We start from the raw sequence: 27,778 nt of genomic DNA on the forward strand, positions 1-27,778 counted from the left end.
AATGATGAATTAACTGTGTATAAACAGGCAGTTCAATTTAATTAGCCACACTCTGGCAGGAGCACTGCCAGACCTGTTGAATCCAGGAATCACATAAATGGAACATGTCTGATGAATCGAAGCAGACTAAAAGATCTCAAAAGTAACACATCATGGTACAATCTAAGGAAACTCAAGAGTAGATAAGAAACAAAGTCACTGAGACTACAAAGGGCTATAAAGCTTTTGGGACTCCAGCAAACCATGGTGAGAGCCATTATCCACAAATGAGGAAAAACGGAAACAGTCGTGAATGTTCCCAAGAATGACCAACCTACCAAAATGAACGACTCATCCAGGAGGTCACAAAAGAACCCAGAACATCATTTGACGAACCGCAAGTTTCATTTACCTCCGTTAATGTAAGTGTTTGTGATTCAGTAAGAAATAGACTGGGAAATAATTGTATCCATGAAAGTGCTTCAAAGTGAAAACCACTGCTCACCTAAAAAATCACAAAGGCTCATCTCACTTTTACCAAAACAAATAACTTGGTGATTCACAAGACTATTATACTATTATTAAATATTCTGTAGACTGAAAAGTCCTGGACGACTCGCTGTAATTACTGAAACCATGAATTCTGCTCTGTAAATCTTAAAGGGAAATGTCCTACCTTGAAGCTCAACCTCGCTTGAGTTATGATTGGAAACACACCAGCAAGCCCACCTCTGAATGGCTAAAGTAAAGCAACAAACAAAACAAAGGTTTTGGATTGACCTAGTCAAAGTGTGGACTTTACTCAGATTTAGATACTTTAGCGTGACCTTAAATGGGCTAATCGGGCTTGACAGTCCTCTAATGTGGCTCATTCAAACAATTCTGCAAAAGATAGTCGACCAAAATTCTTCCATCTTGTTCCAAAGGGTGGCACAACTAGTTATTATGTTTACTTTAATTTTTCACATAAGATCAAGTAGGTTTGGCTTTTTTTCCTTAATAATTAAAATCATTATTAAAAACAGTATTTTGTATTTACTCTAATTTCTTTGATTTGAAACATGTAAATGTAACAAATATGCAAAAAAAGAGAGAAAGAAATCAGGAAGGGGGCAAAAACGTTTCACAGCGCTGTATAATTATTACAAATAGTGTTAGACATGTTACATTCTTTGAGGATACATTTGCCTGTAGCATCTGCTAACTTGCAGTTAGTCAGTTATCCATATAACCACATCAGGTGGTAATACCAAGCTCATGAGAAGTGAGCAAATGCATCATCTGGGCAAAAATAAAAAGGAGGCCTTTCCTTGAATCATTCATTTTATGGCTTATTATTTATTCCGAGGAACTTGTCACACACTGACTGGGAGACACTTCAGTGCTTGGTAAATGAGGTCGGATGTATTTGCATTTATCAACAGTAAGAGGCTGTTTTTATGAGCAGTGGCAGATCCAAGTATACAAAAAAAGATAAAATATTAAAAATGTCATGAATCACATTTTGTTGGCCTCGATCACACCCTGGGCAGAGGATACAGATATTTACTGACACTGTGATTGACTGGGGAGACGACTGGAGTGGTAACTGCTGTCAGCTGTGTTATTGGATGCACAAGCTTATCAGACATCAAGATCCTCTGTCACTGCAGGTGATATCTCGATTTCTCTACGTATGTTGGTACTTGCAAGAAAGATGCTTATTTGAGGATCTGCAGAAAGTCCTGAAAGTTCTCCTCACTATTGCCAACTTTATTTACCCATTTTTATCCTAATTTGGGGGGGGGGGAGAGAGAGTTTTAGGTCAAACTTTTGGTACTTTTTGGGGAAGAGAGATCCAAGTTTTGCCCAGTGGCTGTGAGGTCTTGCTTTTCCACACTAGGCAGCTCATTCAGTTGGCAGCTGATATTGACGTAAATGAGGTGTACATGTGAACTAACCTTCTCGCTGAGTGATAATTATACATGTAAATATTACTGAAGTCATATAACACTTATCTCTAACCTGTGTATGCTGTTTATATCAAATGGTGGGGTCATACAGTCGGCATTTAAGCTGTGAAGAGCAGTAGGCTAGAAATGATGCAGACGTTTCTGCTGATGAGAGCCACGTTTGGCCAAGTATATTTTTGTCTGATTGCAGTCAACTGCAGTATATATGAGCGCAGAGTAGGAGATAACAGATGTGAGATTTAGCAGAATGCAAATACGACTCGATTATATCATGGATAATTTAATTTGCAAATGACATCATTCAAGCAGGCTTTAACTTTCATATGAAATCAGCAACATTTTGGCAACATACAGGGTAAATGAATCCACGTCTTTGCATCTTGTTTTGATCAGTCTGTTTCAGTCAGAGGGCGCTTGTGACTTCTAACATGTGGCTCTTATTTACAGCTAAACATCGAGCCAGTTTAAACACCGCTCATATTTTATGCTGCGCTTGAGTAATTGTTGCTGAAGAGAGTTGCTTAGATGACCCTGCACAAGCTAGAAATGATCGTGCATCCCTATAGATCTGACTTGTGGCCACCATACCATACCGCTCTCTGTACATCTCTTGAGAGCATGTGATTTATGCTAATGACCATAGGGGGACTTTGCATGGTTCTGCATGATAAAAATCACTCCTTGTTGCTGGTTTGTTTATTTAAACTATGTCTTCTCATTTGCATTTCCTGGGAAATGAGTCAGATTTCAAAGTGTCATAGGATAAATAATGTGCAAGTTCTACTTGATGTTGATGATTTAAATCGGTGTGGATAGTAGAAACCTGGATTATTCATTCAGGTAAACTAAAATGTAGCTATTTATATTACGTATCTCTCCTCAGTCACCTTGAACCAACACGGCTGCTTTTGATGTGACTAAAGCTTTTTATCTATCCCCCTGCTAGGTGTAACGATCACAATCTTATCAGACATCAGGCTCCTCTGTCACTGCAGCTGATATCTGGACTTCTCTTGGTATCCACTTATGAGCAAGAAAGACACTCATTTATTTAGTCATCTGCGAGCAAACCCAGCCAAACTCGCTCACAAGGTGTCCGAGGGACAAAAATAATAATCGCACATATAGAAAAAGTCCGAGTGCTGAAAAATGATTAGACAGTCACCACTTATGGTATTTGAAACAGTAAACAAACCCAGCTGGAGCCATCTAAAGTGATTTGAAGTTGGGCATGGTCTGATTCTGGCAGCTCCCTCCAGTTGTTTAGATCAACTTATTTTTCAGTCTATTTTCTTCCCCCCCCCCCCCTCTGCACTTGAGCTAAACTCAAAATTGGCACCTGCCACGGCGTCATTCAGTTTTCAATCTTGTTGAGACATACGGCTTCAGACTACAGAAAGCCAGTCTGGTACATTTGACGAAATCAAAGTGAAATAATCGAAATCTGGGTTTGCTGTGGGACTCAACATCGTCGTCGTTTCATACTTTTTAAACTACTCTGTTGTGTGTTGCCTTGCAATCTTTGTTGTTTCCCCAGTGTTCCTTATATTTGTTAGCAGTATTATGATTCTGGAAACATTTAGACCTCCTCTCAAGGTCATTGGGGGATTGTGAAAAACATTGCTTAAGCAGCACTGGGGGAAGGAGAAGGAGGGCTTTTTGAGAGCTTTTCCATGTCCTCGTCTTTGAGGTATTTTTTTCTTTCTTTCTCTTTTTTTTTTTTTTGTTGTTGTTTGGGTCGAAAGCCGGCTTCTCAGCTGGAGCCTGTCTGTGGGGCTTTGCTGAGTCACTCCCATCTAATGGAGAACATCTGCTGCCATGCTTTTTACTATCAGGACTCACAGCAGAGATACGTGAGCCCGTGAAGGGGGTGGAAGGAGGTGTAGGGGGTGGGGGATTAGTTGGCTAGAGCAAGCTGTAGTTTTAAAATGAATGAATGTTATGGTTTAATACAGATGTCCTCATCTTTCATCATCTGAAATACAAAGGAATCCTCTAACTTGACCAACCCTAATGGTCCTTTGTCTCTCAGAACGGAACCGGTACATCTGATAGATATTTTTACCTATTTTTGTTGTTGTTTATAGAGGGTTCATTAGTAAAAAGAACCATAACTTTTGGTTTGAAATTTGAAGGGTCGGTGGTGAAGAGGTGTAGAAGTGCTTTTATAAGTGGCCTGTAACACAAGCTATAAGACAAGTGTATAAATAACTTCAGTTTTTCATGTCGTACTTTCTATGAAGGCTTAATGAAGTTTGAAGTTTGCACATGTAGCTTATGAGGCTGTTATTTATGGAAGGACAGTCTTTTTAATACATAATTTCCACCATCTGTAATCTTAAGTACTGTACCCATATATATATATACTTGATCTTTATTAATGTTCCTGTCCTACAAAATACTGTAAACCTTAAGGCTCGTCTTTTTTTTTTTTGGTTGCTTCCCTCTAGCCACGTCTCACTCTGCAGGCTTTATCTCATAGTCATGTTGTCCATAGTTTATGAATGAAAAACAATAAAAGCATTTTTTCGCTTTTTAGGAAGTATAGTGAAACCCGTGGTGCTTCCTTCTATTCTTCCCTAATTGCTTTGAAGCATTTGATCTAGCACTTGATGACATAGATAAGATTGGGTATACATGAATGGGATTTCCCCAGCTTCAATCTTCTCTCATTAATCCCCATTAATGTTTTTGAAGGTTCTTTATTCTCTCCTGCTTTGAGAATGTAGCTCTGTGGTTCTGCTTTGATAGCCATGATAATGTTTTTAACTGTTCAAGCCCTTAAAAAAAAAAAGTCAGATCCTGTTAGTCGTAGTTGCAAATGCTCCGAATTTTCAGCCCCTCTTTTAAATTCTGGTCAAATAGAGCACTTGTTACATGTCACTCTCTGACTGTCTGTCAAATAAGATTCTCCTAAGCAAACCTAAACATCAGTTGTATCTTACGGAATACAGCTGGTGGTGCTTGAAGTGCCCTTGGAAATATTAATATTTATCTTCTGTCTTTTCTTTCTCCAACAGATTCTTCTGTAGTCGAGTCCAGGGCATCTGCTGCAGTCATGTTTAGAAACAGCTTGAAGATGCTGCTGACGGGGGGGAAGGCAAATCGCAAGAGTCGCAGCAGTGGTGAGTCTGTCTTGTGATGCCAGCCACAAACAATGATGCATCTGCCTGTCAACACACAGAAGGTGTTGGCTAGCTCTGTCTGTGTATTTTTAGGAAGCGAGCACATGCGAGTTCAGAGGATGAAACATATTTTGAACTTGTTGCTGATCAAAATCTATCAAATGTTTTCAGATTTCCAAAATAATACTGTCGTTTTTAAGGTAGTGAGCATGTAGGTCCTTCTAAGCAACCTGCAGAACTGGCCACTGTTCTTCTGTGGATTTAGGCTTTCTTGGTTTCTTCCGTCCACGTAATCCCAGAGACACGCCTGACTGACGTACGGAACTGTGGCCAGTTTCACAAAGATGCATTCTGACTACTAATTACATAAAATAACTGATCAGACTTCATAATCTCTGAATGAATCCTTTAGAAAAAGCACTTTATCCTCTGAATTCTGGTTAGCAGAAAATGTTTGAATAAAATAAGAGGAGAAACACAGATACTGAAAAATGGTACCGAGGTGTCATAAGTGATTAGAAAGAAATGTCCTGCTTTCTGTTAGAGCAGTAGCTAGGTGGCTAATGATTTAATGTTGCAGCTTACAGGATGCTACCAGCAAGGTCTGAAAAGTGAAGCTAACATGGAAAAGCCTTAAAGCTGTGTTACTTTGAATGTGGGCATGTGGTTGCAAATATACTTCAGTCCTGTAGAAGTCAATTTATTGGTCAGTGTAGGTGTCACTTGTTCAGGCTAAGTTAGCCTTGCGGTAGATCAAGATCTAATCCTTCATACCAGTTTAAACTGTCTTTGTGAAAGCAGGCCCAGGGCTTTGTGGGGTTCTTACCATCTGTTGCTGAACTCTGCCTTGTTCCACTTGTTTATGACTCTATGTTGGGAATCCTTTGCCAGTTTTGGACTGATAATTTACCCGTCTGATAGTATTGGATTAATGTATAACAATTGATGCATCTAACATTCAAGAGATCAAGAGTTTTGCACAGCGGTGTTCATACAAACCACAGCAGTGTTCTTCTGCTCCTCGAATAGCTTAACCTCCTGCCGTCAGTTGAAGCGTGCTTTTGGTCATGCCGTGCTGCACCGTGAAGAGCTTTGTTTCTATTGTACATTCACAACAGGGGATTTCTGAGCTGGCCTCGGTTGTTTAGCTTTGCACAGCCATAATATGTTGCTTCAACCTTGAACTCAGTCGGCTCTCTTGGCACCAGTTGAGTTGCCCTTTATATTTTTTGTTTGATTTTTTGAAAGTGTAGGTTTCACCATTGTTTTGTCGCTGGGGAGGTTGTTTAACAACAGGTGGTGTGTGCTATCCTTCATCCAACGAATAAAAACCCTTGTGTGTAAAGATTGTTTCCTGTGCTGTACTGTCAGAGCTGTAAAACTGACACAGTGTTACTTCTGGGCCAAGTGCATCACTTCCTGCAGAGCCTCCCACTTCTCACCCACTTTTGGCAGTTTGCGTAATTTGCAGGAAGTTGTGATTTTTCTATTTTACTATTGTCATGAATCAGCATTGCTGTATAATGCATGGTGGGGTGTTTGTATCGTGCACAGGGCATCTCTGAGTCTTGAGGAGTCTTATGAGGCATTAAAAAGTCTTAAATTTGATTCTCAAAGGTCATGAGTAATTTGTCTGCTATCCTGTAGACATTTGCATTAGTTGCCATGGCGAGAACACTTCTTTGGATTCCAGACTCTAAATTTGAAAGAAGAAATTTTTTTTTTTTTTTCAAAAAGCACATCATCTAATTGTTTCATAAGACAAGTGCTTATAAAAGGGTCAAACATATCCAGCATTGCAAACAGACTCCCACACACTGTCATTAACTATTTGCCAAATAAATATATATACACAAAGAGAAGTGTCATATAAGCAATGGCTGTAATCTTACACTCACGGTAAACAGTTTACATACGGTAAAAAGTATAAACACCAAATGTGGTTTTAATTCATGTCATAAATAAAGTGAGAAATTAAAAACACTGTCTGCCTGTTAAAGGTCAACTATTGAAACGTTGCAAGTGCAGGAGTCTGTGTGCAACACTCAATAATTCTAACTGTCATAGCTTGGGATAGCTTTGACTATTGATTGTGCACAGTTACTCTGATTTGACTTTTGTACCTGCTGATTCAGTGATTCCTATTGGGAAGCCTTTCCATATGTTGTATATAAAAAGAAAAACTGATTTGACTTTGTAGTCTGAAAAGTGAAGCCTCCAGTTTTTCTGAAGCTATCATTAGGCTCATTTGACCTCTGACCTCAGTAGATGCTTTGGATAAGTACATAGTTTCAGTCAATAGTTTCAAGTCACAGTGAATACAACATGAAGTTCGCCTTGCAAATTGTGGCCCCACAAGGAAGAAAATAAGCCATGTAGTGGGTCCAAGCTTTCTTTGATAAGTTGCTAACTTATGAACACGGTGTCTTCAGTTAGTCTGTCAAATCAACCTCACTTTTTGCATCTGGTTTCAGAAAACCAAGATGACAACAACCAAAATGCCAAAACTGGGGTCTCAAAACAGGACTTCACAAACTAATGGATGATGTCAAAGTGGCTATCAATTTTCTTCTCCGCAAGGCTTCAAGGTTCAAGTAGTTGAAAAACATACCTCCTCTCTGCTTTGCTTTCCGTGTGTTTATGTGTTAGGTTGAGAGGAGATCAAGCAGCTGTGCATCACTGAAGTACCCTCCAGTGTTTTGATATCAGTTGCTCTCGCTTTGCAGGGAATCTTCTCCTCCCAGCAATGCAGTGCGGTGCACTTCGTATAGTCTCTTCAACGGCAACATCTGTACTCTGAAACTTCCTACATTTTATAGCACGTATGCACATCCTCTAATATACAGGTGTCTGCACTGACGCCGCTGCTGCTTGAATAATTTATTTTAACACATAATTTAAATGTTTTAAGCTGCTACATAACTTTCAAGGACATAAGGAGAGGTGGTAACACCCTTATCTGCCTACGACAGACAGGGAGCGCTTAAAACTTGTATTGTGTGGATGCGCTTCCTGCTGAAATTAGTCTCGTTTCAGATGGAAGATTGTGAAATAAGATGCTCGTCCTCTGTGTTTGATACGGTTTCAATGCGGCGTCTATCTTCAGGAATGCCAGAGCTCCGAAGGGGGAATAGACCCGTTAATCTGAAGGCAACACATGAGCCCACTGTCCCTTGATCTTCACTGCAGAAATAGTTTGAGCCCCAAGTTATTAAGCTGATGAATGGCAGTTTTTAAATTGAATAACACAGATAAGCTGCTCTGATTGCGATGAGGCTGAATTTCACAAATCTGTATCGTGACACACTCGGGGAATGGGGCATTATCTGTCAGGGAAACAACATTGTGTTTGCCTGTTTTGTCCTCAGACACTATCACATAAATGGTTGAATCAGTTTTCCAGCTCATTCTTCTCGGTCCAACCTCTCTGCGGTTAATCAGATGCCATTCAAGATCTGAAGCGAATGTTCACTTGAGCACACATAAGCTCACACCCCGAGATTCAGGCTTTTTAAACAAAAAGGACAAATGTCTCGGAGTTACGGCGGCAGCACTGTTTAGAAATCAGATACTAGGGTTTTCATTAAGACACTGAACAGACTGCATACACTGTGTGTATATAAGGCTTTCTTTGTGACACAGCGGCCCACTGTTACTGTAGCCAGCGGCTGTTTCATGTACAAGTGCACCCGCCTTGAAAGCCAAAAAGTGAACGAGATGGAAAATATCCCCTCGTGATCTTTGCCTCTTACGTTGTTCCTTTTAGAGTTTCTAGCTGGCATATGAACTCAAAAGGGAGGCATGTGGAGGAGTTTGTTTGATTTTTGTTTTGTAAGATTTTGACTGCCTTCCTCTTCTTGCCCCCATCGAGAAGGGGTGGAGAAGTGAGTCTACACTTGAAACAAAGTCAACAGCCTGACATTGCAATTACAGTTTATGGCACTGGCTGATTAGAAAATGAGAACTGGGGTTAAAAGGTTTGGGTGTCTGGACAGGGAGCTGTTGCATGACTAAGATAAGATAAGATAAGATAAGATAAGATAGAACTTTATCAATCCCTCGGGTGGGTTCCTCTGGGAAATTCGACTTCCAACAAAAGCACAGCAACGACCAAAGTTACAGTTACAGAACTGTTATATATATATATATATATATACACACACACACACACACACACACACACACACACACACACACACACACACACACACACACATATAAATACAGAGACAAATATAAATAAAATATACAAAGGGGATAAATAGAATAAATAGGAATAAAAAATAAAAAAATGAGTTTGAGTGTTGAGAAGATGGGCTGGAGCGTGGTATGGCAAATGTAGTTGCTCATGCTTTCTGCTATCAGAGTTAATACTGGATACATTTTCATCAAAATATTTATCTTATATTTACCTGAAAATGGTAGCTATATGGTTAAATAAAAAATAAAAAAATAAAAAAAATTATATATATATATATATATATATATAAAAATAAATAAAGCTAAATGGATCCATTATGCTCACTTCTACCTCCATATTTGTATTTTTGGTCTGATTTTCAGTTTCTCTTGTGATATTTGGACGATAAGATCAGAAATTGGTGTAAACAACTTAAAAGCATGGCTCCATCCTGCCTTGCATCAACGGTTCAGGGTGGAGCTGGTAGATATTTTATTGCCACAGTTTGGGCCTCTTAATACCAAGTGAACATCACAGCCTACCCGAGTATGGTTGCTGATCTTGTCCATCCCTTTAGGTCCAATCTTTTGATGGCTGCTTCCAGCTATATCACAAAGCTCAAATCACCTCAAACTGGTGTCTTGAACATGACAGTGAGTTCACTGTACTCTCTGAGAAATGTTTCCAGCACCTTGTTGAATCTATTTAAGAAGGAATTAAGGAAGCTCTAAGGGCAAAAGGGGGTCCAACCTAGTACTAGAAAGTTGTAACTGAAAACAGTGCATATCACAGAAAATAAGGAAAAGCATAATGGATCCCTTTGGACCAAGGATGGGCTTTTAACCTTGTGATAGACCAGCAACCTGTTCAGGGTGTACCCCGCCTCACCTCCTGTGACAGCTGGGATAAGCTGCAGACCTCCAGCAATCCAATTTCTTAACCACTTATTCAATTCAGGAGAAGTGGTTAAGGAATCGTATTGATGGATGGAAAATAGAGCCTCTTCAAACACATAGTACAGTAGCTAATGTGACACATTTTAATTCTTTTGCTCAGGTTACATTGTGGCTCCATTATTGTGGTCCAAACAAAGGGCAAATTAAATTTTTTCCCCCCTTTTTAGCTGTAATCTAGTTCATGTTCACACAGGCAGGCTCACCAAGAGCTTTAAGCATGAAGTCATACGGACTGACAGCTCACTGAAAGGCTGGTTTTATTGGTGTCACCTTGAATTTTCATCGTCACTAGATTCACGTGGGAAAATTAAACTTCAAAGTCTGGCAGCAAGTTATGCTACACTATTTGTCTTCTCTAAAATTCACAACTGAATGTACCTCATGACCATTTGTAAATATTACTCCCCTACTTTTCACCCTCTTTTCTCTCTTGTCCTCTCTGCTAAATTAGAACTGATTCATGTCTTTACTGACTTATTTTTATTTTTTGGCTCATCGGGCAGAATTGCAGAACTCATACCAAACCATAGCTAACAAATAGTATCATGTAAATAAAACAAGACATTGTTTCTACATCAAAAAAGGATCCTTTCATAGGATTTTATGATAGTTTAAATTTTAAATTGCGACTTTAAAACTGTCTTTCCCTTGAGAAGGCTTGCAGCTGAGGTGCTGTGCTTTCACACAAACACAACTGAACCATAGCAGAATCTGCTTTGGAAACACCCATCATCCACCTGTGTACTCCACATTGTAATTTGATTGACAGCTGCCATACTGGCCCAATTAGACCAGATTAATCAGGTAACTACACTGGAGTTTGATTGAACCACAGAGGTCCGTGTACAGTATACTGTTTTTGGTTTGTGCATCCACAGCGCTGTCCATTTGCATTGTGCACTGAGGCACCTTCAAGATTGATGGTTCTACATCTCGCTTGACTGATTCTAACTAACCTCTGTAAATTGGAGAAGACAGTCTCGTCGGAAACTCTTGCCAACCTGTTATTATTATACTTTTTTGTTTTTTGCTTTACAGAGAATAAATGAAGTAAGCTGTTATTGAAGAGAATCGAAAAAAATACTTACTTCTTGAAAATGGATACAGACTTAGTCACTTTTTTGTTTACAGTACGAATGGCACAAATGCTGCCATGTTTCCCTCCAGTTCCACTAACTCGACAAGTCTGAAGGCAGCAGGTGCTTGACAGGAATCAAATCAGTCCCCCTAATTACAGCATTCTAATTGATGGCTCATTTTCCACAGTGGTTGAGAAATCTAATTAGAGATCATCAGATCAGCAAACATGCTTTGAGCTCTACGGCACAAGCAAGGAGTGACACCACAGCCCGGCCTAATGCGGTGTAAATGCAGTTATTGCCAGTCTTTAGCAGCCGATAACAACCACGCCTGCACTGGGTAAGTCTTGTGAAATGACGGACGTTCTGTCATAGCTTTGACTTTTTTTAAAAATATCCCATGTAGGTTAGTTTAAAGCATTTTAGACTATATTGTGCACACTTTTTAATATCTATAAATAAGTGCAGATGGTTGAGCTGAATTAATAGAAACCTCCATGGTAAAAGTAGACGTTTTCAATAATTGCACGACTTACTAAGTTGGCTTTTTATTCACCAATTTTCTACATGAATATGGTAAAAAATAGTCTAAAACCACCATGCTTTCGGGCCACGTTAAACTGTGACATTGATGGTACGGTTTTAATTGATGCTATGATTTTGTCCCCATGTGTTCCTCTGCCCATTGATTATAAACTTTAATTACCCTAATTGAGATTTCCTGGTTGAAAAGATACATACCAAATTCTTATGAGCTTCTGGTTCATTTGCGCAGCTCCTAGCTGGCATTTCTGTGAATAAACTTAAAGATCTTGACAAATATAAGATGGGATATTATGGAATAGCCTTGGAAATAATCTAATATTGTTGATAAAAGAACAACTGCTATATCCATACTGGATAGTGAACCATTCATCACCATTTCATCCATTATTTACTACATTTTTTCTGTTTGCTGTAATTCAGATTTTATCTGCCGAGTAGTTGGTGTATTTTGAAATCTAATAAATGCACTGGAAATAAATGCATATGCAGATGTTGCATATTTACATATATATTGCTACTTACATGCAGAGCAAGCTATGGAATATCCAGTAAACATTAGTGACTGCACTGGCTGGGTAGAAATAAATCATTCCACAATGTAGAATATTATCGGGTAGATGTAAGAGGCGACAGGAAGGGCAGTGGCAGCCTAACATGAGCTGATTCTGGCTGATCTCCACAGAGCGACAGATTGGCACCTACTGCTCCGCAGAATGTCCCCTTCCTTCCTGTATTAATGAACCCAGGGAAACATGAATGGAGGGATTTCAGTGAACCACGTTCTGTTAACATGTGTGAACACGGTCCACCTGCAGAGGGATACCGTATGTAGACCTTCGTTTTCCCCATTCACAGCAGATTGTGAAATGTCACGGCTTCTGTGGTTATGTAATATGTTTTTGTCTTCAGTTCTGGTGATATTTGTGAAAATTACAATAGTTAAAGATATAGCGTGTAGCATTTTTCATGTATTGAAAGTTGGTTTTTAATGATTAAAAAACAAAAGACACTTCCCCTGATTCTTTAACAGCATAATAATGTATTTTTAAATATAAGGTTTCGTTTATTTTCAGGTCATTCCCTCATCTTTCTCTCTCCACCTTCGATGCTCTGTCCAGCATGAGCCTAAAATATATATTAAAGAAAAACAGTGGACAACAAAAGTACAGAGGATTTGACATTTAAGCTCACTCCTAAGTGTTGTCAGTGCTTTTCTTTTAGCAGCCGATAAAGATTACTAGTAATTACTACTAATCATTAACAGAAAATCACAAACACTGGAACACAAAAGCCTTAAAAAAAATAAAAACAGCTGATCTGCCTTTAAATAGCATTTTGTTTATGACAATGTTCCCAAGGAATGAAGCTAAGCACTTTTGTAACAAGTAGTTGGTCCTCATAGCTACTGCTAATCATCAAAGTTTAAAAAAAAACCCAAAAAAATCTCTAAAGTCTAATTTTGAAACCGCTTGCTCATTGGCTAACGACTTGTCAATGACAAGTTGTTAGCCAATGGGTAATTATCCATTATGAAAGAGAGTATGAGCAAGTTGTACAAAATACTTAATTAAACTTAGTGTGATTTGAAACGAGTGATTGAACCCATAGATTCCACAGGAAATTGGCTATTTTCCTGTGGCTAGCTGTTCCAGATAGATAGTTTGGAATCACAGCTATCGCCATCTGGTGGCCTTTATGTAGAATCCATGTTCAAGGCACTTGACTAAGGGCTAAATGGACTTTTTGCATTCAAAAATGACTGGACTGATTAATCAGCTGCAGATTTTTCTATTTATTTTGCTTTTGTTTAATTCTGCTGCTCTCTGGCTAAACTCTGCATGTCTTAATTCTCTTTAAATGTGAACATTAACATGCTGTGTAAGCACAGACTGTAGCTGGTGAAGCAGACAATGAATATGTGAATCAATACGGTGCACAGCTGTTGCGAGAAGCTTTGACCTTTGGTTACAGAGAACAAATAGTCTGATGTCTACAATCTGCTTGAGCTTCTCTGCAACATGTCATTTAAGTTTCTTCTTTCAGCAGTTGACATTCTTAGGTGCCTTCATGCAGTATTGACTGCACAGTCTGTTCTAACTGTGAGATGCCATCTAAAAGTAGATATATGCACGTGCATAATTGGGTTTCTTTATCAGTGCTTGAGTCATCTTTCCTCAACTTTTCCTCTTCTTTCTAGAAATCTCATTATCATCTCTATCATCTGTTAGAGTACTCACTATGGAACTGGTCTGCAAAGGTTACGTGACGTGAACGTTCTTCCTTAAACAACAAAGAAAACAGGAGAAGCTGCTCCTCCAGTGGCGTCTGTGACGATACAACCAGTGTTGATCAGGTGGGCGTTTAGCCGCCCCGAAGCTGCCCACCTCATCAGGCACCTGTGGCCTCCTGACTGATGCCATGGTAACAAAGCTGCAGCAAAATGAAAGTGTGCTGAAGGTCAAAGACAATTCAGACTTGTAGATGGACTGTTGAGAGGGCGCGGGGCGGTAAGAGACTATGTGCCCGAAGTGTCATTCGTGCCGCTCTCCTGTCTTGTGGAGTGTGGGAGGCACTTATTGGCTCGTCATTATGATTCAGCAGAGCCTCTTGATGCACATAAAGCCCTCGTCACAGCCACCCATACGCCTTCGCTGAGTGACCTCCTTTGCGTCCTTTAGGCTCAAGAATGTTACACCCTGAAACCTCTTATATAGTGGGAGTCATGTCATGACATCGGTTCAATCTGATCAAATGTACGACAGATGTACACATGAAATGTTCACGGCTGAAACATGCATTCATTTTTGAGTCTATCTCTGGTTAAACCCAAAATCTAAAGCCAAAATTTCATTGTTGACCTTAGTTTTCTTCATAATGAACATTCTCATATGTTGTGTTACAGTTTAAATAGCAAAATTGCACCATGTTACGTGTGATGTGGCGTGACAGAAACAAGCATTGGTTACCTGAACGATTGGTCTTTCTTGACACTTCACTGGAGAAAACTTCAAAAAGTGGATGTTGGGTGAGCTTTCAAGGGTCATATCACTATGTGGGATAGATAACTGCTCAAAACAAGAGCATATAAAAGGTCTCCTTTTCATTTTCACACAGGACTCATCTTTTAACTGTTATTCTTTCTGTATCAAAGTAATTTTCTATTGCAGCAAATTCTACTTGGTTGTCTCCTGTGAGAGCCAGTCATCATGTCGGGTGCGTGTGGACAGTGAACTGGCATTTACAGAGCACTTTCCAGTCTTACAGATCACTTAAAGTGCTTTAGAGTACAAGAGAGATTTATACACATACAGTCCTTTTTTTTCTGTACATTTAAAGCACTTTATCCATCTCTCATCCATGGCCAGGTTTGAATCACCAACATTTCAAGCCTAAGATGCAGGACATCTGGACAGTGGGAGAAAACCCATGCAGGCACCAGGAGCACGTCCTTCATCACAGGAAGGAACTAGCCAAGCTTTGATGGCTTTAATTAGCTTTAATTACTTAACTTTTTATGTCCTCTTCCCTTGTAATGATAACTGTCACAATGGAGGTGTCATTGTTGCCACTTTTTTCATTATATTGGATTACAATGCATCAAATTTACTTGGAAATCTGGTTATCTGCTACCTATGGAGCACAGATATTGTCAATAAAATCCATTCTGTTCCTACTGTGACACATCCAAACATCTACAGTGAGAAATCTGTTTTTGTTTTTTTTGTCTTTCACCACATACTCCTTTAGAATAAGCTATAAAGACAGTTATTGCTATTGCTAACTGCTGAAATAAAACAAAACACACACACAATACAGTGAAGTGGATTCTGTGCTATAACAGGCAATACTCACTGTTGCCAATGGTACTCAACTCCACATTGTTCCCTTTGTATCACCATCGTCGCAATAGTGAAGCACATCCTCTTATGGCTTTTTACTTTAGTACTCTCTGATGTGTAAAAGATGGCATGAATCATGCATCTGATTGTCAAGCCACCAGTCTGGCTTCCACACTCAGCAGGTCTGGCTTGATTGCCTTCATGAATCTATATTAAAGGCCTGATGTGTGGTTGAAACCAGTATGTTATGTGGCGGACTGTCCTCCGCAGGGTCTTGAACTCCTCACGATGACATTGTCAGTTCCGACGGCCGTTCTCTGGCTATTTTGAGTAAAATCACATGCTGTGCTGCAGTACAGTGACATTTAAATGGAGACAAGCACAAGAGACTGGCTGTGCCTCTCTCTCATGTAGCTCTTTTGTAAGGGAAGCTGTATATTTCAGATCAGTAGGGAGTGGGCAGCATAATGCGTGGGTCTAACCTCTCCTCCGTCTCTGATCACAACGTCAATATCAGTAAATGGATGCGTGCATTTCTCTTCCCTTTCCTCGGGCTTTTTTTTTTTCATTTTCCTGCTATCCCTGTATGGCCTTTTCCTCTTTTTTTCCCCCTTTGTAGACGTACACAGTAGAAACCTGTTTAACCAAGAAAAAAACTAAATAATGATGGTATATTGTAATATTAGAGCAGGTGGCCCGTCTTTCCATTGGCGACATTATTCTGAATCTGGATCAGTGTCGTTTCTCTTACCTCATGTGTTCATGTTCATAGCTTGTTTAAGGGGACATATAAGTGGCTGTGGAGTAACTGACATTTAGCAGCTGGTATCCTTCCTAAAAAAGTCAAACAAGGAGTTGTGTCAGACGCTTTATGTTCAGGGAAACCAACAGGGATGTAAATGTGGCAAGATCATTTATGCACCATATTAGCTATGTTTGGATTAATAGCTTAATTTACTTGAGTATGTTAAAGGAGTAAGAAGAACAATTTTGAGGGAATCATGAGCATAAAAGTAAAAAATCTATATTGGGCAAATAATATGGTGCCACTGAAATGGATGTAGTTAATGTCTTTGACTGGATAATTTAGGACAGCAACTGCCATAACTGTAATAACTATTTTTTTTAAATCAGTTAGTCTAACAATGCACAGTTTTTTTTTGTTTTGTTTTTTTATAAAATCATTCTTTTAAATTGTCTAATCAACAGAATTGCAACCACAATTTGTACTATAATATTGAAATGTATTGTTTTTAATTTAATGTTACTGTTGTGCAAGAAACAAGGAATACAAAGGAATAAAAGGCAGCTGACACTTTTGATTAAAAAATGAATGAGGAAAATAAATAAAAGCTTGAAAGCACTCTAAAAGCACTTGTATCCCTGCCTCTGCTGGGCTATGCATGGGGAGCCCCAGTAGCATAATGGTGAGGGCATATAACAGAAATCCAAAACATCCTTAGTTCACTCATGAACTGCATTTTTTCCCCTTTTTCTCCCCTCCTGCTATCAGAAAATGAAATAAACATCAAACAAGGCTTACCACATAACATTTTATGTAGTGTATATATATTATTTTTGTTCCCCTCAGTTCCAGTGGTGGATGCTCATAATAAGGATTGGTTAAAAATGAATTAGTTAGCGTAGCATATGTGCAGATAATCCTACTGAGCCAAAAGCTCAGGTGTCCGATTGCTCTAAATGCCCTGTTTCTAACGGTTTCTCCTGTTCTGTTGATGTTGATGAAGGTGGGTAGTCCTAATATGGTCATCTCAGGCACACAGCTGTGCTTGTTGCAGCCCCTCCCACCTGCAGTGCAAACCTTTTCTCTGTGAGGGGCAGCCAATTAGAAGAAAATTGTATGAAAGAGAAGAAGGGAAGGGGCCCAGTATAAAAGATGGCTTATGGCTTATGCACAGATGCTCTAGTAGAGGCAAAGAAAAAATGTATAGAGACAGAGCTTAGCATAATGGAGCCTCTTTGTCTCTCTAAGCTTATCAATTTTGTTTGCTTGCTAACTCAAATTCCTGCCTATATTTCAGTTTAATTCAGTTTTATTTACACAGCACTTATTCCCAATAAATCCCCTGAAGATGCTTTATATTGAAAGAGAAAGACAATGTAATACGCTTCGCAATGGTAGGAAGGAAGAACGCCCCATTACCAGGAAGTAGTGATCTGCTGTGACCAGTTAGAGTTTTAGGCTATATTATTTTTGCAGCAGTCAGTAAATCCCATGAAATCCATTCCTGCCTTGTATGTTGAGTCTGCATTTGTGTCAAATCTATTTTACTGACAAAAGCCATGACAGCTTATTGATTATATTTACTGGATATCTTTAAAATCTAGTAACAAGTTTCCAGAATATTCAGTGGAACAAAAAAGGGAATTTAAACATAACCTAATCAGCAGAGAAAATAGCATTTGTGTCTATATATACACTCAAATTCATGAAACGGTACAGAAAAAAAGAGCAGGCTGGAGTGAATACTATTATCTAGAAGCTCCTGCTATGCCTCAATACACAAGAAAATGTTAAGAATTTTCACAAAGGCATCTTTCAGCTGTACCTCCCTGATGGGTATTGAGCGCTCTGCTGTATTGTATCTCTGTAATACTGGAGCTTTTAAGACATCACCTATATCCATGCTGCGCCTGTCTACAAAGGAAGTGCATGTAGTCTAGAAAAAGTCTCTTCTGTGCGACTAAAATAATAGAAATCGAAGAAGCAATTTGAGAACCGATGTATCACGTATGGATTTGGGAGAAAACACATGTACTAGATAGTGGAGCATAAGCCTCCCACCTTTCAGTTTTCTCTTGTTGCTTTTGTAAGATGCCACTGAAAGGAATTTTAAAAATGGATACATCCCATCCTGTTTTTCCACCTTCACTAGCTGTGTAACTAAAAATGTGAGAAAAGTATTTCACATTTGTGAAAAACCTTAAATAATTGAATTATTTTGTGTAGGCATGTTTTTCTGCCACCCATGATAGAAAAGATGCTTACAAAAGATAATCAGAACTTTATTCTATTTAAATCCCATTTCCATGTGAACAAGATCAAATAATGTGATTAACAAAATATTATATTAATATTAACACTAAAAATTGACTGACGCTGCAGCTCCTTTTCCTTCAGCTCATTTTTTAACACCTTCAGATTTACTGTTGTCAGTTCTCACAGCTTTCATAGTATTGTTTCCAGCTGTTTTCACTCCCCAAAAATCAGTGCTAAACCCATAGACTGTATATTAAAGATGGACGCAGCTCCATGATGTCACTTACTGCTTTTTGTGCTGTGGTTTTGAAGCCTTGGGTTTCATTACTAGGGTCTTAGCCTCTTTTGATATTTAATTAAAAAGTGATGGTGATGGATGAAAGCATAAACCCCTGGGATTGTCAGCTAATGCTAACAGTAGCTTGCTAGCTTTGCCTGCTAGGTGCATTAGTTAGGGGGGGATAAACAGGCTTAAAAACCAAATTGGGTAATTTTTTAATTTACTTTTAATCTATTAATAATTTAAATACATTTTTTATTATTTAACTATTACATTCAATATCAAATTATAATCACATTTTCTGCAGGAAATTAATTTTTTCAGTTATCTGCATTATGAGTAGACACAGAAAAGCCAGACCTGCCTTTTCATGTGCTTGACCTCTTCATGTGAGAGACAGATTTTTGTGCCAATTCTGTCCATCCATGATGCTAACACGTAGCTGGCAGCAATTCATCCCTAGACCCTGAGAGTGGATACCTCAGTACCAGCAGTACCAGGGCTAATACAAATACACAAGGGTTCACACCTAAGGCCACTTTAGAATCACAAAGGAATGAATTTCTCTTTTGCTAACCACTGCACCGCCATGCTATGGTTAGGATGTTCCTGTAAAGTGTTGTGTTGACTGCTTTTCATCAACTTTGATGAACATGTGGAAATCTGCAGGCATGTGAAAAGTTCAGCATCATGCTTTTAACTCATTATTGGGAAGCAAAGAAGTAATGCAACGAGTAGTGTAACGAATTACTTTCTCCGGAGAGTATTTTGTAATACATTACTTAAATGGACCGTATCTGTCACTCAAAGCAGCTACACCCCCAAAATGATGTTTTATAGTAAAATGTACCTCCTGTAGTTGTCACAAAGGGTGAAAATGGCTACAGACACCATACAGTTTAACATTGGAAGTAGGGCTGCTCGATTATGGCAAAAATGATAATCACGATTATTTTCACTGAAATTGAGATCTCGATTATTTGACGATATTTATTTAACCCTTTAAGACCTACTATAGAACCAAGTCCGCCAGAGCTTATATTATTTTTTTACATGTTGTAGTGCCATTTGTGGGAGCATTTCAAGTTGCTATACAACTGTTATAGCCCATATTTTAATAATATGTATGCATTAAGTCCATAGTAACTACATTAATTGCAAAAAAGTGCAATAAACTACAAAAAAATTGAAAATTGTTTTTGTTTTTGTTTTTTAACATATATTTCTACTTGGAGAAATTTAAGAGGTTTATCCCTCAAAACTTTAAATACAAAAAAGTTGCAAAAAATAGTTTACAACAACAGGAAATTTATTCAGTGTCTTCATAGTTTTATTTTGGAGATACAGCAATTTTTATATACTGCAGGAAAAACAAAAACAATCCTATGATGCAAATTTGCAAAGAAAACAGCAGGTGCATCAAAATAAACTATTTCCAGCAGTGCAATTCGAGTTCTAAGCATCCCAGCAACTATTCAGAAAAGTCAAACATGACCAGTATAGGCTTTTAAGGCCTGCAAGTAAAAAAAACTACATTTTCCGCGAAAATGACATCACTTCCGGTTTCGGGCAGGAAATGGCGGACATGTGATAGTTAGCGGTGACGTCTGTTTCAATGTGCGAAGTGTTACGAACAGCTGATCGGATCGGCAAAGCGTGTTTCTGGAATATTATGTTTTTGTTCCTGCAAGTGCTTTTTATGCAATTTATGTAGAAGGAAACCGTGACCGAGGACAAGCTGATGGCATAAGATGTAAGTTTCATATGCAAAACAAATTATTGCGCTAGCTTACACGGTTCAGGTTCTACAGGGATTTAAAAAGTTACACAAAACAGAGCGTGCTGCTCTGACCGGCTTTAAAGGGTTAACAATAACAATGTATTGAATAATGACTTTAAAAAATAATATAAAATAGTGTGCAACACCACTGAAGTTTTTTTTTTTTTTACCTCTCTTTTCAACCAACGGCAGTCACTCTCCAAATAACTTCTGCTTAGCTTTCCGAGCTTCCCTCGGGTCCTCTTAATCAGCGGTCTCAACCTTTTTTGCGCCACGGACTGGTTTATGCCCGACAATATTTTCACGGACCGGCCTTTAAGGTGTCGCGGATAAATGAGGGAGGGGCTAATAATCGGCTCAGTCATTTTTAATGATCGTTGAAAGCCCAGATCGTAATCGTGATTAAAATTCGATTAATTGAGCAGTCCTAATTGGAAGCTATGAGGGTTGTTTGGAGTTTGCCTCAAGTGGTCATTTGGGGAACTGCAGTTTTGACACTAATGTATCAGCATCAGTTTTCAGTTTTAAAGGTTGCTGCTTGGTTGCGGCTAGTGTACGCCAACTCGTTATCACCTACACAAAGACAGGCGACTTGGTAATCAATATTCTGGTGCAGTCGTGGCAGATAGAATCAGATAATTCTCAGACTTAATGGACCCACAAAAGGCAGCTTGTGTGTTCTGCCTCTTATTAGACAAAAATAATAGTTCAAGTAGGCATACAGTTAGTACCCTTTAAAGTGAATCTGATAATAATTAATGACTGAGCTGAATAGAAAAGGTTAGTTTTGAAAATGACTGGTTTTTTAAGAGTTAAGTCATTTTACCGCGGCTGAATAAGAGAGAGAAGGAGGATGGGGGAGAGTTATCGCTGCCAGAAAGCGAGAAGAGGAGGAGCAGGAGGAAGAGGAGGAGGAGAGGAGAGCATGAGAGGGAGAGAGAGTTGCCTGTCTGCTTGTGTTCGTGGGTATGCGAATGTGTGAGCGTGTGCATGCGCGCCTCAGTGAGTGTATGCGTGCTGACACCTGGCGCTCGCATCACATTGTGGAGAGCTCTCTGCCTGTCTGGGCTGTTCTTTACCTCTCTCTCGCTCCCTCTTTTCCCTTTTATTCCCTCCCTCTATCTTTTGTCCTCTTCTCTTTGCCTTCTTTCTTTCCTGTATTTTTTTTCACCTCACTGTGCCTTTTATTATCTCCTCTCTCTCTCTTTTTTTTGTTTAAGCTCTCTCTTACTATGGTGCAGGATTTTTATTGCCTAGGCAGACGGGGGAACAACTGACAAAGGTGAGTCGGATGAATCGGAAGAGACGGATGGTTATATTGAATAAATGTGGGGATTTCTGAATTCCACTTTGAATTTGGGGAGCGGTAGAAACATGCTTTGGTAAGAGCCACTATTCATCAAGGCTGATTTGTTAATTGTTTCGCAAGGTTTTTGTTGTTTCACGGTGCAAGTCTGAGCAGCTCTTGATCTCAGGAAGCCAGTGTGTAGGTGTCTCAATGTGTACTTTGGGAGGTGAAGGGTTCAAGTGTGTGATTTAAGAGCAGCATTGAGTGTCTGTTTTTTGACTGGTGTTGGCAGCATGTGTCAAACCCACTCTGAAACTGATTTGTTTGCTCTATTGTGGCTGCTGTGCAGGGTGTCACCTTGACCCAGGCTTCCATGGCAGTCCGTGTCTTGCCGGCATCGTGCCACACCTTAGCCGCGACAGTGTGCGTGTGTGTGTGTGTGTGTGTGAGGGAGACTGTGTGCTGTTCATAGATACATGAATACAGAGTGAAATCGCTGGAGAGGCCAAGGTGTCTGATAGGTGGCTGTAAAAAGAGAACATACTGTGTCTTAATGGGAATTCAGTGTGGTGTTTCAGCTCATATCTGTCATCCTTTATGTCTTCAGGTTTATTAATAACAGCAGATATCTCTGCTTGGTGTTTGGTTCCCTTACAATAATGTCACTTCTCTCTGCCATTTTTCTTTCATCCTTCTCCATCCACTCCTCTTTAGGTATGGGGGTCTTCCATATTCATATATATAAAAAGGATGAAAGAATATTTTTTTCTTTTAAATATTTATTAATTATAACAAGGTTTTGAGTAATTTTCAGAGATGTGGATACACAGCAAATAAACCAGAAAAAGAACTAAACCTGAGCATCAAATAAGTTGTGAGAACAATTTCAACCTCGGTTTTGATCTTACTCAGTACTCAATACCTATTTCAGTACCCTAGGGGCAGCGGTCCCCAAACTTTTTTGCACCACGGATTGGTTTAATGTCAGACGCTATTTTAACGGACTGGCCTTTAAGGTGTCGCGGATAATTACAACAAAATTAAACGATACGACCAAGACAAAAACTGTGGTATTTTGTAAATATAATAATAAATGCGAATTCACTGTGTAATTGTGTAACTTTATTAGCAGCGTCCTCCTGAAATGCACCAACGACAGTGAGAGTAACATCCTCCTCTCTGCCCCTTAATACTCTCTGGTCGCTATGGTAACATGTAAATATTTCTTTCAAAATAAGACACACAATTTCCACATGGGAAAAGACCCAGGGAAACTGAGTTAATGATAAAAAGCCTGAAAACCATTAATTTCACACCTGAGCCTCAAATCTCGCGGCCCGGTACCAAACGACTGACGGACCGGTATCGGGCCGTGGCCGAGGGGTTTGGGACCGCTGCCCTAGGGGGAAGGAAAATCACAGAATTAGGACTTTAAAAAAAGATTAGAAGAATACAAACATCATTGAAATCATTGAAAAGACATTTTTTGAGTTAGCTGATGTAGAGCAAAACATACAGTAATAACTGTAAGGTGTATATACAGGGCAAGTAGTGCAAAAGCCCAACGATGACTTACTATTAATCTTGTCTCGCCTAGTGCTGTGCTTCTGGTAACTCTGCCATATTTTCATTGCTGACCAAATAGAATTGTTAAGGTAGGGTGTCACTGTTTCTGTCCAGTTGCTAGTCTTGGGGTTGGATTGCATCAGTGATCCGCTCTGAGCCCCTTCTTGTTTGCAGTGCCGATGGTCAGGCAGGAGACTCTTTGACTACGTTCACACTGCAGGCGAAAGCGCATCAAATCCGACTTTTTTTGATCCTATGCGACTCTTATCGGATCATGGTATGACAGTGTGAACAGCACAAATCCGATATTTTCAAATCCGACCTGGGTCCCTTTCGTATGTGGTGCTGAATCCGATACATATCTGATGTTTTAGAAAGCGACCTGTGTTAGAATGGTCATGTCGCATTAAATCCGTCTTTTACGTCACTGACACAAGACAGACGCCAATTATCAGAGAAGCGCCCGAGAACACATCGTGAACGCTTGCTGGCCATCCAGTGAAACTGTTGTGAGGACAACGTTGGAGAAACGTGAGCATTTTATTTGTACTGTATAATCTGCAGATTCTGACAGAAATCTGCAACTATCCTTTGAAGCACCGCTCCTCTCTAAAACAGCAATAAGGATAATTATTAGGCCATATTTAAATAACAAAATAACTTTATAACTTCAAGCAAAATTGGGAAACGTAAAGTCCAAAGTCTTTATATTAAGGGCCATCAGTCAAACAATACTGTTTGGTCTGGGTCTAAACAGACCGCGTTGTGTGTGACGTCTTCTTTTCCGCATGCGGGTCCTTTGAGGGTTCACACTAGAGCGCGTTTGCTGTCACATTTTATTTTGTAGTGTGAACAAGCAGACAAAAAATTGGATTTGATCAAAAAATCGGAATTGAGCATTAAGACCTGCAGTGTGAACGTAGACTTTGTGACTATCTTTGCAGATGATATTGTGATCTGTAGTGAGCAGCTGGAAGAGAGCCCAGAGACGTGGAGGGATGCTCTGGAGAGAAGAGAAACGAAACTCAGTAGAAGCAAGACAGAGTGTTTGTGTGAGTGACAGGTTGAAAGGTAGCAAGTAGCACAAGTAGTGAAGGTAGATCAGTTTAAAAACCTGGAGTCAACCATCCAAAGCAATGGAGAATGCAATAAAGAATTGAAGAAGAGTGCAGTCAGGGTGGAGTGGGTGGAGACAAGTTTCAGGAGTGATTTGAGACAGAATGATAGCAGCTAGAGTGAAGGGCAAGGTTTACAAGATGGTAGTGAGACCTGCTATAGAGGGTGCACCAACAGAAAGAGAGGAAGCCAAGCTGGAGGTGGATTTTCATTGGGAGTGAGAGACGGACAACTCCGGTTGGAGATGGAATTAGAAAGGCAAGGCTTATATTTTAGATGGTGCAGAGGAGGGATGGTGGATATATTGGAAAAAGGATGTTAAATATGGGGAAAAGAGGCCACAGAGGAGGCTCATGCATGACATACAAAGGGTTAGTGTAACAGAAGGGAATGCTATGGATAGCGTGAGAAGAAGGCAGATTGTCTGCTGTGGTGACCTCTAAGGGGACCAGCCCGAAGAAGAAACCACTAGCTGCTACTTCAGTGATAACTTGGCAGACAACTAATGCGGCTTTTGGGTAATTGCTAGCAGTTGAATTGCTTAAAACTTTTACCTCTGACCTCATGAAATTCCTCCTGAGGTTTTGTTCAGTGTCGCGAACATCAACTATTCCAGCTGATAGGAGACGAAAACAGCACTGTTGGGATAGGACTGAAGCTGAAGGCTAGTTAAAGTATTTTCTCTGTCAGTTCAGTGATTTATCTGTAAAATATTAGAAGGTATGTTGATGAAAGACAACAAATCCTTCCCCAAATCAGCCAGACCTACTGTTGTTGTTGTGTGGTTCATGTCTACTTTTTGTGTTTTCTGCCTAATGTACCTTTAAAATGGGTGACATGTGATCAGTGCCCTCTCTTATTAATTTAATTTTAATTTAATTTATTTATTTAGGACAGTGCATGTTAATGAACATAAATGTAAAAAAAATTACATGCATGTAAACATACCAGATTATAGCCAAGGGCTAATTTCCATCTGTTGTCCATAAAACATAAAAAAAATAGACATAATAATTCATAAAAAATTTATAATTCATTCATAATAAAAACTCCATCCCACATTAAATATGTGTGCTTTGATGTGTGATGTAACGTCACTGCTTGTTTTCCCTGAATCCTAATGAGCAAAATGTTTCACATATATTTAACAGTTTTATTCTGGCGTTGGTGGAAGTTCACTTTATTAAAAGCCAGACTTGTTGCCTCTCTGGAAGACACTTGAGAGTGAGGTAATGAGTTGTTTTGGTTATGAAATCAGGTGTCCTTTACGCACTATTGGCATTTTATAATGGAAAAATATTTCAAAGACAGCAGGCCTTCTCTGTACTCATGTACTTCCTCTGTCGCTTTCTGTTGTCGTCCCCCTCACTCTGCCATCATCGCACTTACTGTAACTCTCTCCTCCTTTCTCACACACCCCGTTACTCTCTCTCCCGCCCACTTGGATATTTCTGGAGAACAAAAGGAGAGAGAAGAGAGGGAGATAAAACAGTAGAGCAGGGAACGACTGAATGTACCAATCCTGCGTAGGCTAATGAGTCTTCACCAGTTCGTCCCTCTCTTTCTCCCATCCCCCTCTGTCTCAATTTATCCACATCATCTCATAACCAAACTTGTCCACCTCATGCCTTTCAGGTGCTCCCACCTTAAAGTAATTTCCTTCTTCATCTTTGTCTTCTCCATTCATCACTGCTACTTCTCCCTGGGCTCTTTTCATCAATCCAAATGCGCTAACATTTTTCATCACAGCTTCTTTTTACAGCCGTCCTGCTGCTCCTCCGTTCTTTTCATTCCTTCTGGAGTGGTTATTTTCTTACTCCCCCTCATCTTCCTTTTTGTCGAGTCCCACTCATTCCACCCATTCATCATCCATTTATATTCATTATTACAGGGGCTAACCGTTTGCCATCGTTCATCATCACTTTCCATCCAGCTTTTTGCACATATTTATTCATCTTTTTTTACTTACCACACGCTGGCACATATATAGCCATTAAATCCTTCGTGAACAGATCAGACTGCTGGATTGTGTATTTGGCTGTGTGAAATGTGAAATAACATGTCTCTCCCCCCCCACATTTAAAGTTCTGATGCCATACAGAACTTATCAGTTCCCCTTCTGCAATGGCATCCTGTTGTTTTTGCCAGTTGGGAAGCTGGGCTTTTATTGTGGCTCTTGATGTGGATGGGCTCATTACTGCTGTTCAATGCAGTCTGCCTTTGAATAGCAGGAAGTGCCCTTGCTAGCTGAACATACTGAGGGATATTGTGCTGCTTTGCGTCGCATGATAAAGACAGCAAAACACAACACTGGTTCACTTCACAGGAGGACCAAGGCGTGGACTATCCCCACGCCAGCTGCATGTCCATATGCGTCTCCCCGACTGCGTCTGTTTGATTGCAGTTATTGTGCCATCTTTGAATTCAAACCTACAGTCTGTCTATAACTGTGCTTGTCAGTCTGACTGTCTGCTGCCCCCTCCTTCGTCTTTCTCTCCAATCTGTGGCAGCCATGAATGCCATGCTCGATAAATGTAACTCCTGCTGACACTTACTGGAAGGGCAGACTTATCAGGCCTTCGGATGAACTTATCTGCTTTGACAGGTCTAATGATTGTGCAAATCACATATAAAGACACATTATGCCTGCATCCTCATTTGTGCTCAATTAATCTATAAGTTGATTGAAATGGTTTTATTATTAATTTTAATTTATTTAACAAAAATGCCAATATTTTCCACTTTGAGAGTCTTAAATGTCAGGATTTGCTCTTTTTCTATTGTAATTACTGTATTTTGTATTTCAAATAAATTAACAATAAAAAGAGTTGGCTTGGTTGCAGAGGCACAGAGATCAGTTGGCAACCTCCTGGTGACCACACGTTGCTAGGTAAAAATCTGTATTCCTACTTTTGATTGCTTTGGTCTGTAGGGATGAATGTATCTCAATAAATGGAAAGTTGGTGGTTTGATCTCTGGCTGCTCCAGTCTGGATGCCAAATACCCTTGGGCAAAATGCTAACCAAGTTGCTCTCTCACGCATCCATCAGAGTATGAATATATGTGAATCTTAGATAGAAAGCACTTAAAG

At 39.5% G+C, this 27,778-nt stretch overlaps 1 protein-coding gene and 2 long non-coding RNA genes across 10 annotated transcripts in view; 2 read left to right on the top strand and 1 right to left on the bottom strand.

Annotated features, from left to right (window-relative positions):
* Window positions 1–27,778, top strand: part of tanc2b (tetratricopeptide repeat, ankyrin repeat and coiled-coil containing 2b) — a 167,750-nt gene that overhangs the window by 35,964 nt on the left and 104,008 nt on the right. For 7 of the 8 annotated variants that reach the window (XM_026178198.2, XM_026178201.2, XM_080305387.1 and 4 more), the window contains exon 3: window positions 4,952–5,056. In XM_026178198.2, the coding sequence (XP_026033983.1) occupies window positions 4,990–5,056 (67 nt within the window). In that variant the 5' untranslated portion in view covers window positions 4,952–4,989. Of the gene's footprint in view, window positions 1–4,951; window positions 5,057–21,673; window positions 22,000–27,778 lie in introns of those variants that run through there. The other variant, XM_080305389.1, reaches the window with a different exon arrangement.
* Window positions 14,246–15,804, top strand: LOC145430365 (uncharacterized). The gene is made up of 2 exons (XR_013910902.1): window positions 14,246–14,842; window positions 15,183–15,804. It is a non-coding gene; the product is annotated as an uncharacterized LOC145430365 (long non-coding RNA).
* The window catches only part of LOC113028163 (uncharacterized), a 42,909-nt gene continuing 37,008 nt past the window's right edge, over window positions 21,878–27,778 (bottom strand). Inside the window, exons 4-5 of the long non-coding RNA XR_013910901.1 lie at window positions 23,582–26,138; window positions 21,878–23,404 (exon numbers count right to left, since the gene is read on the bottom strand). This is a non-coding gene — a long non-coding RNA (uncharacterized LOC113028163). The remainder of the gene's footprint in view (window positions 23,405–23,581; window positions 26,139–27,778) is intronic.

This window comes from Astatotilapia calliptera, chromosome 8, assembly GCF_964374335.1.
Source record: "Astatotilapia calliptera chromosome 8, fAstCal68.1, whole genome shotgun sequence".
Classification (NCBI taxonomy): domain Eukaryota; kingdom Metazoa; phylum Chordata; class Actinopteri; order Cichliformes; family Cichlidae; genus Astatotilapia; species Astatotilapia calliptera.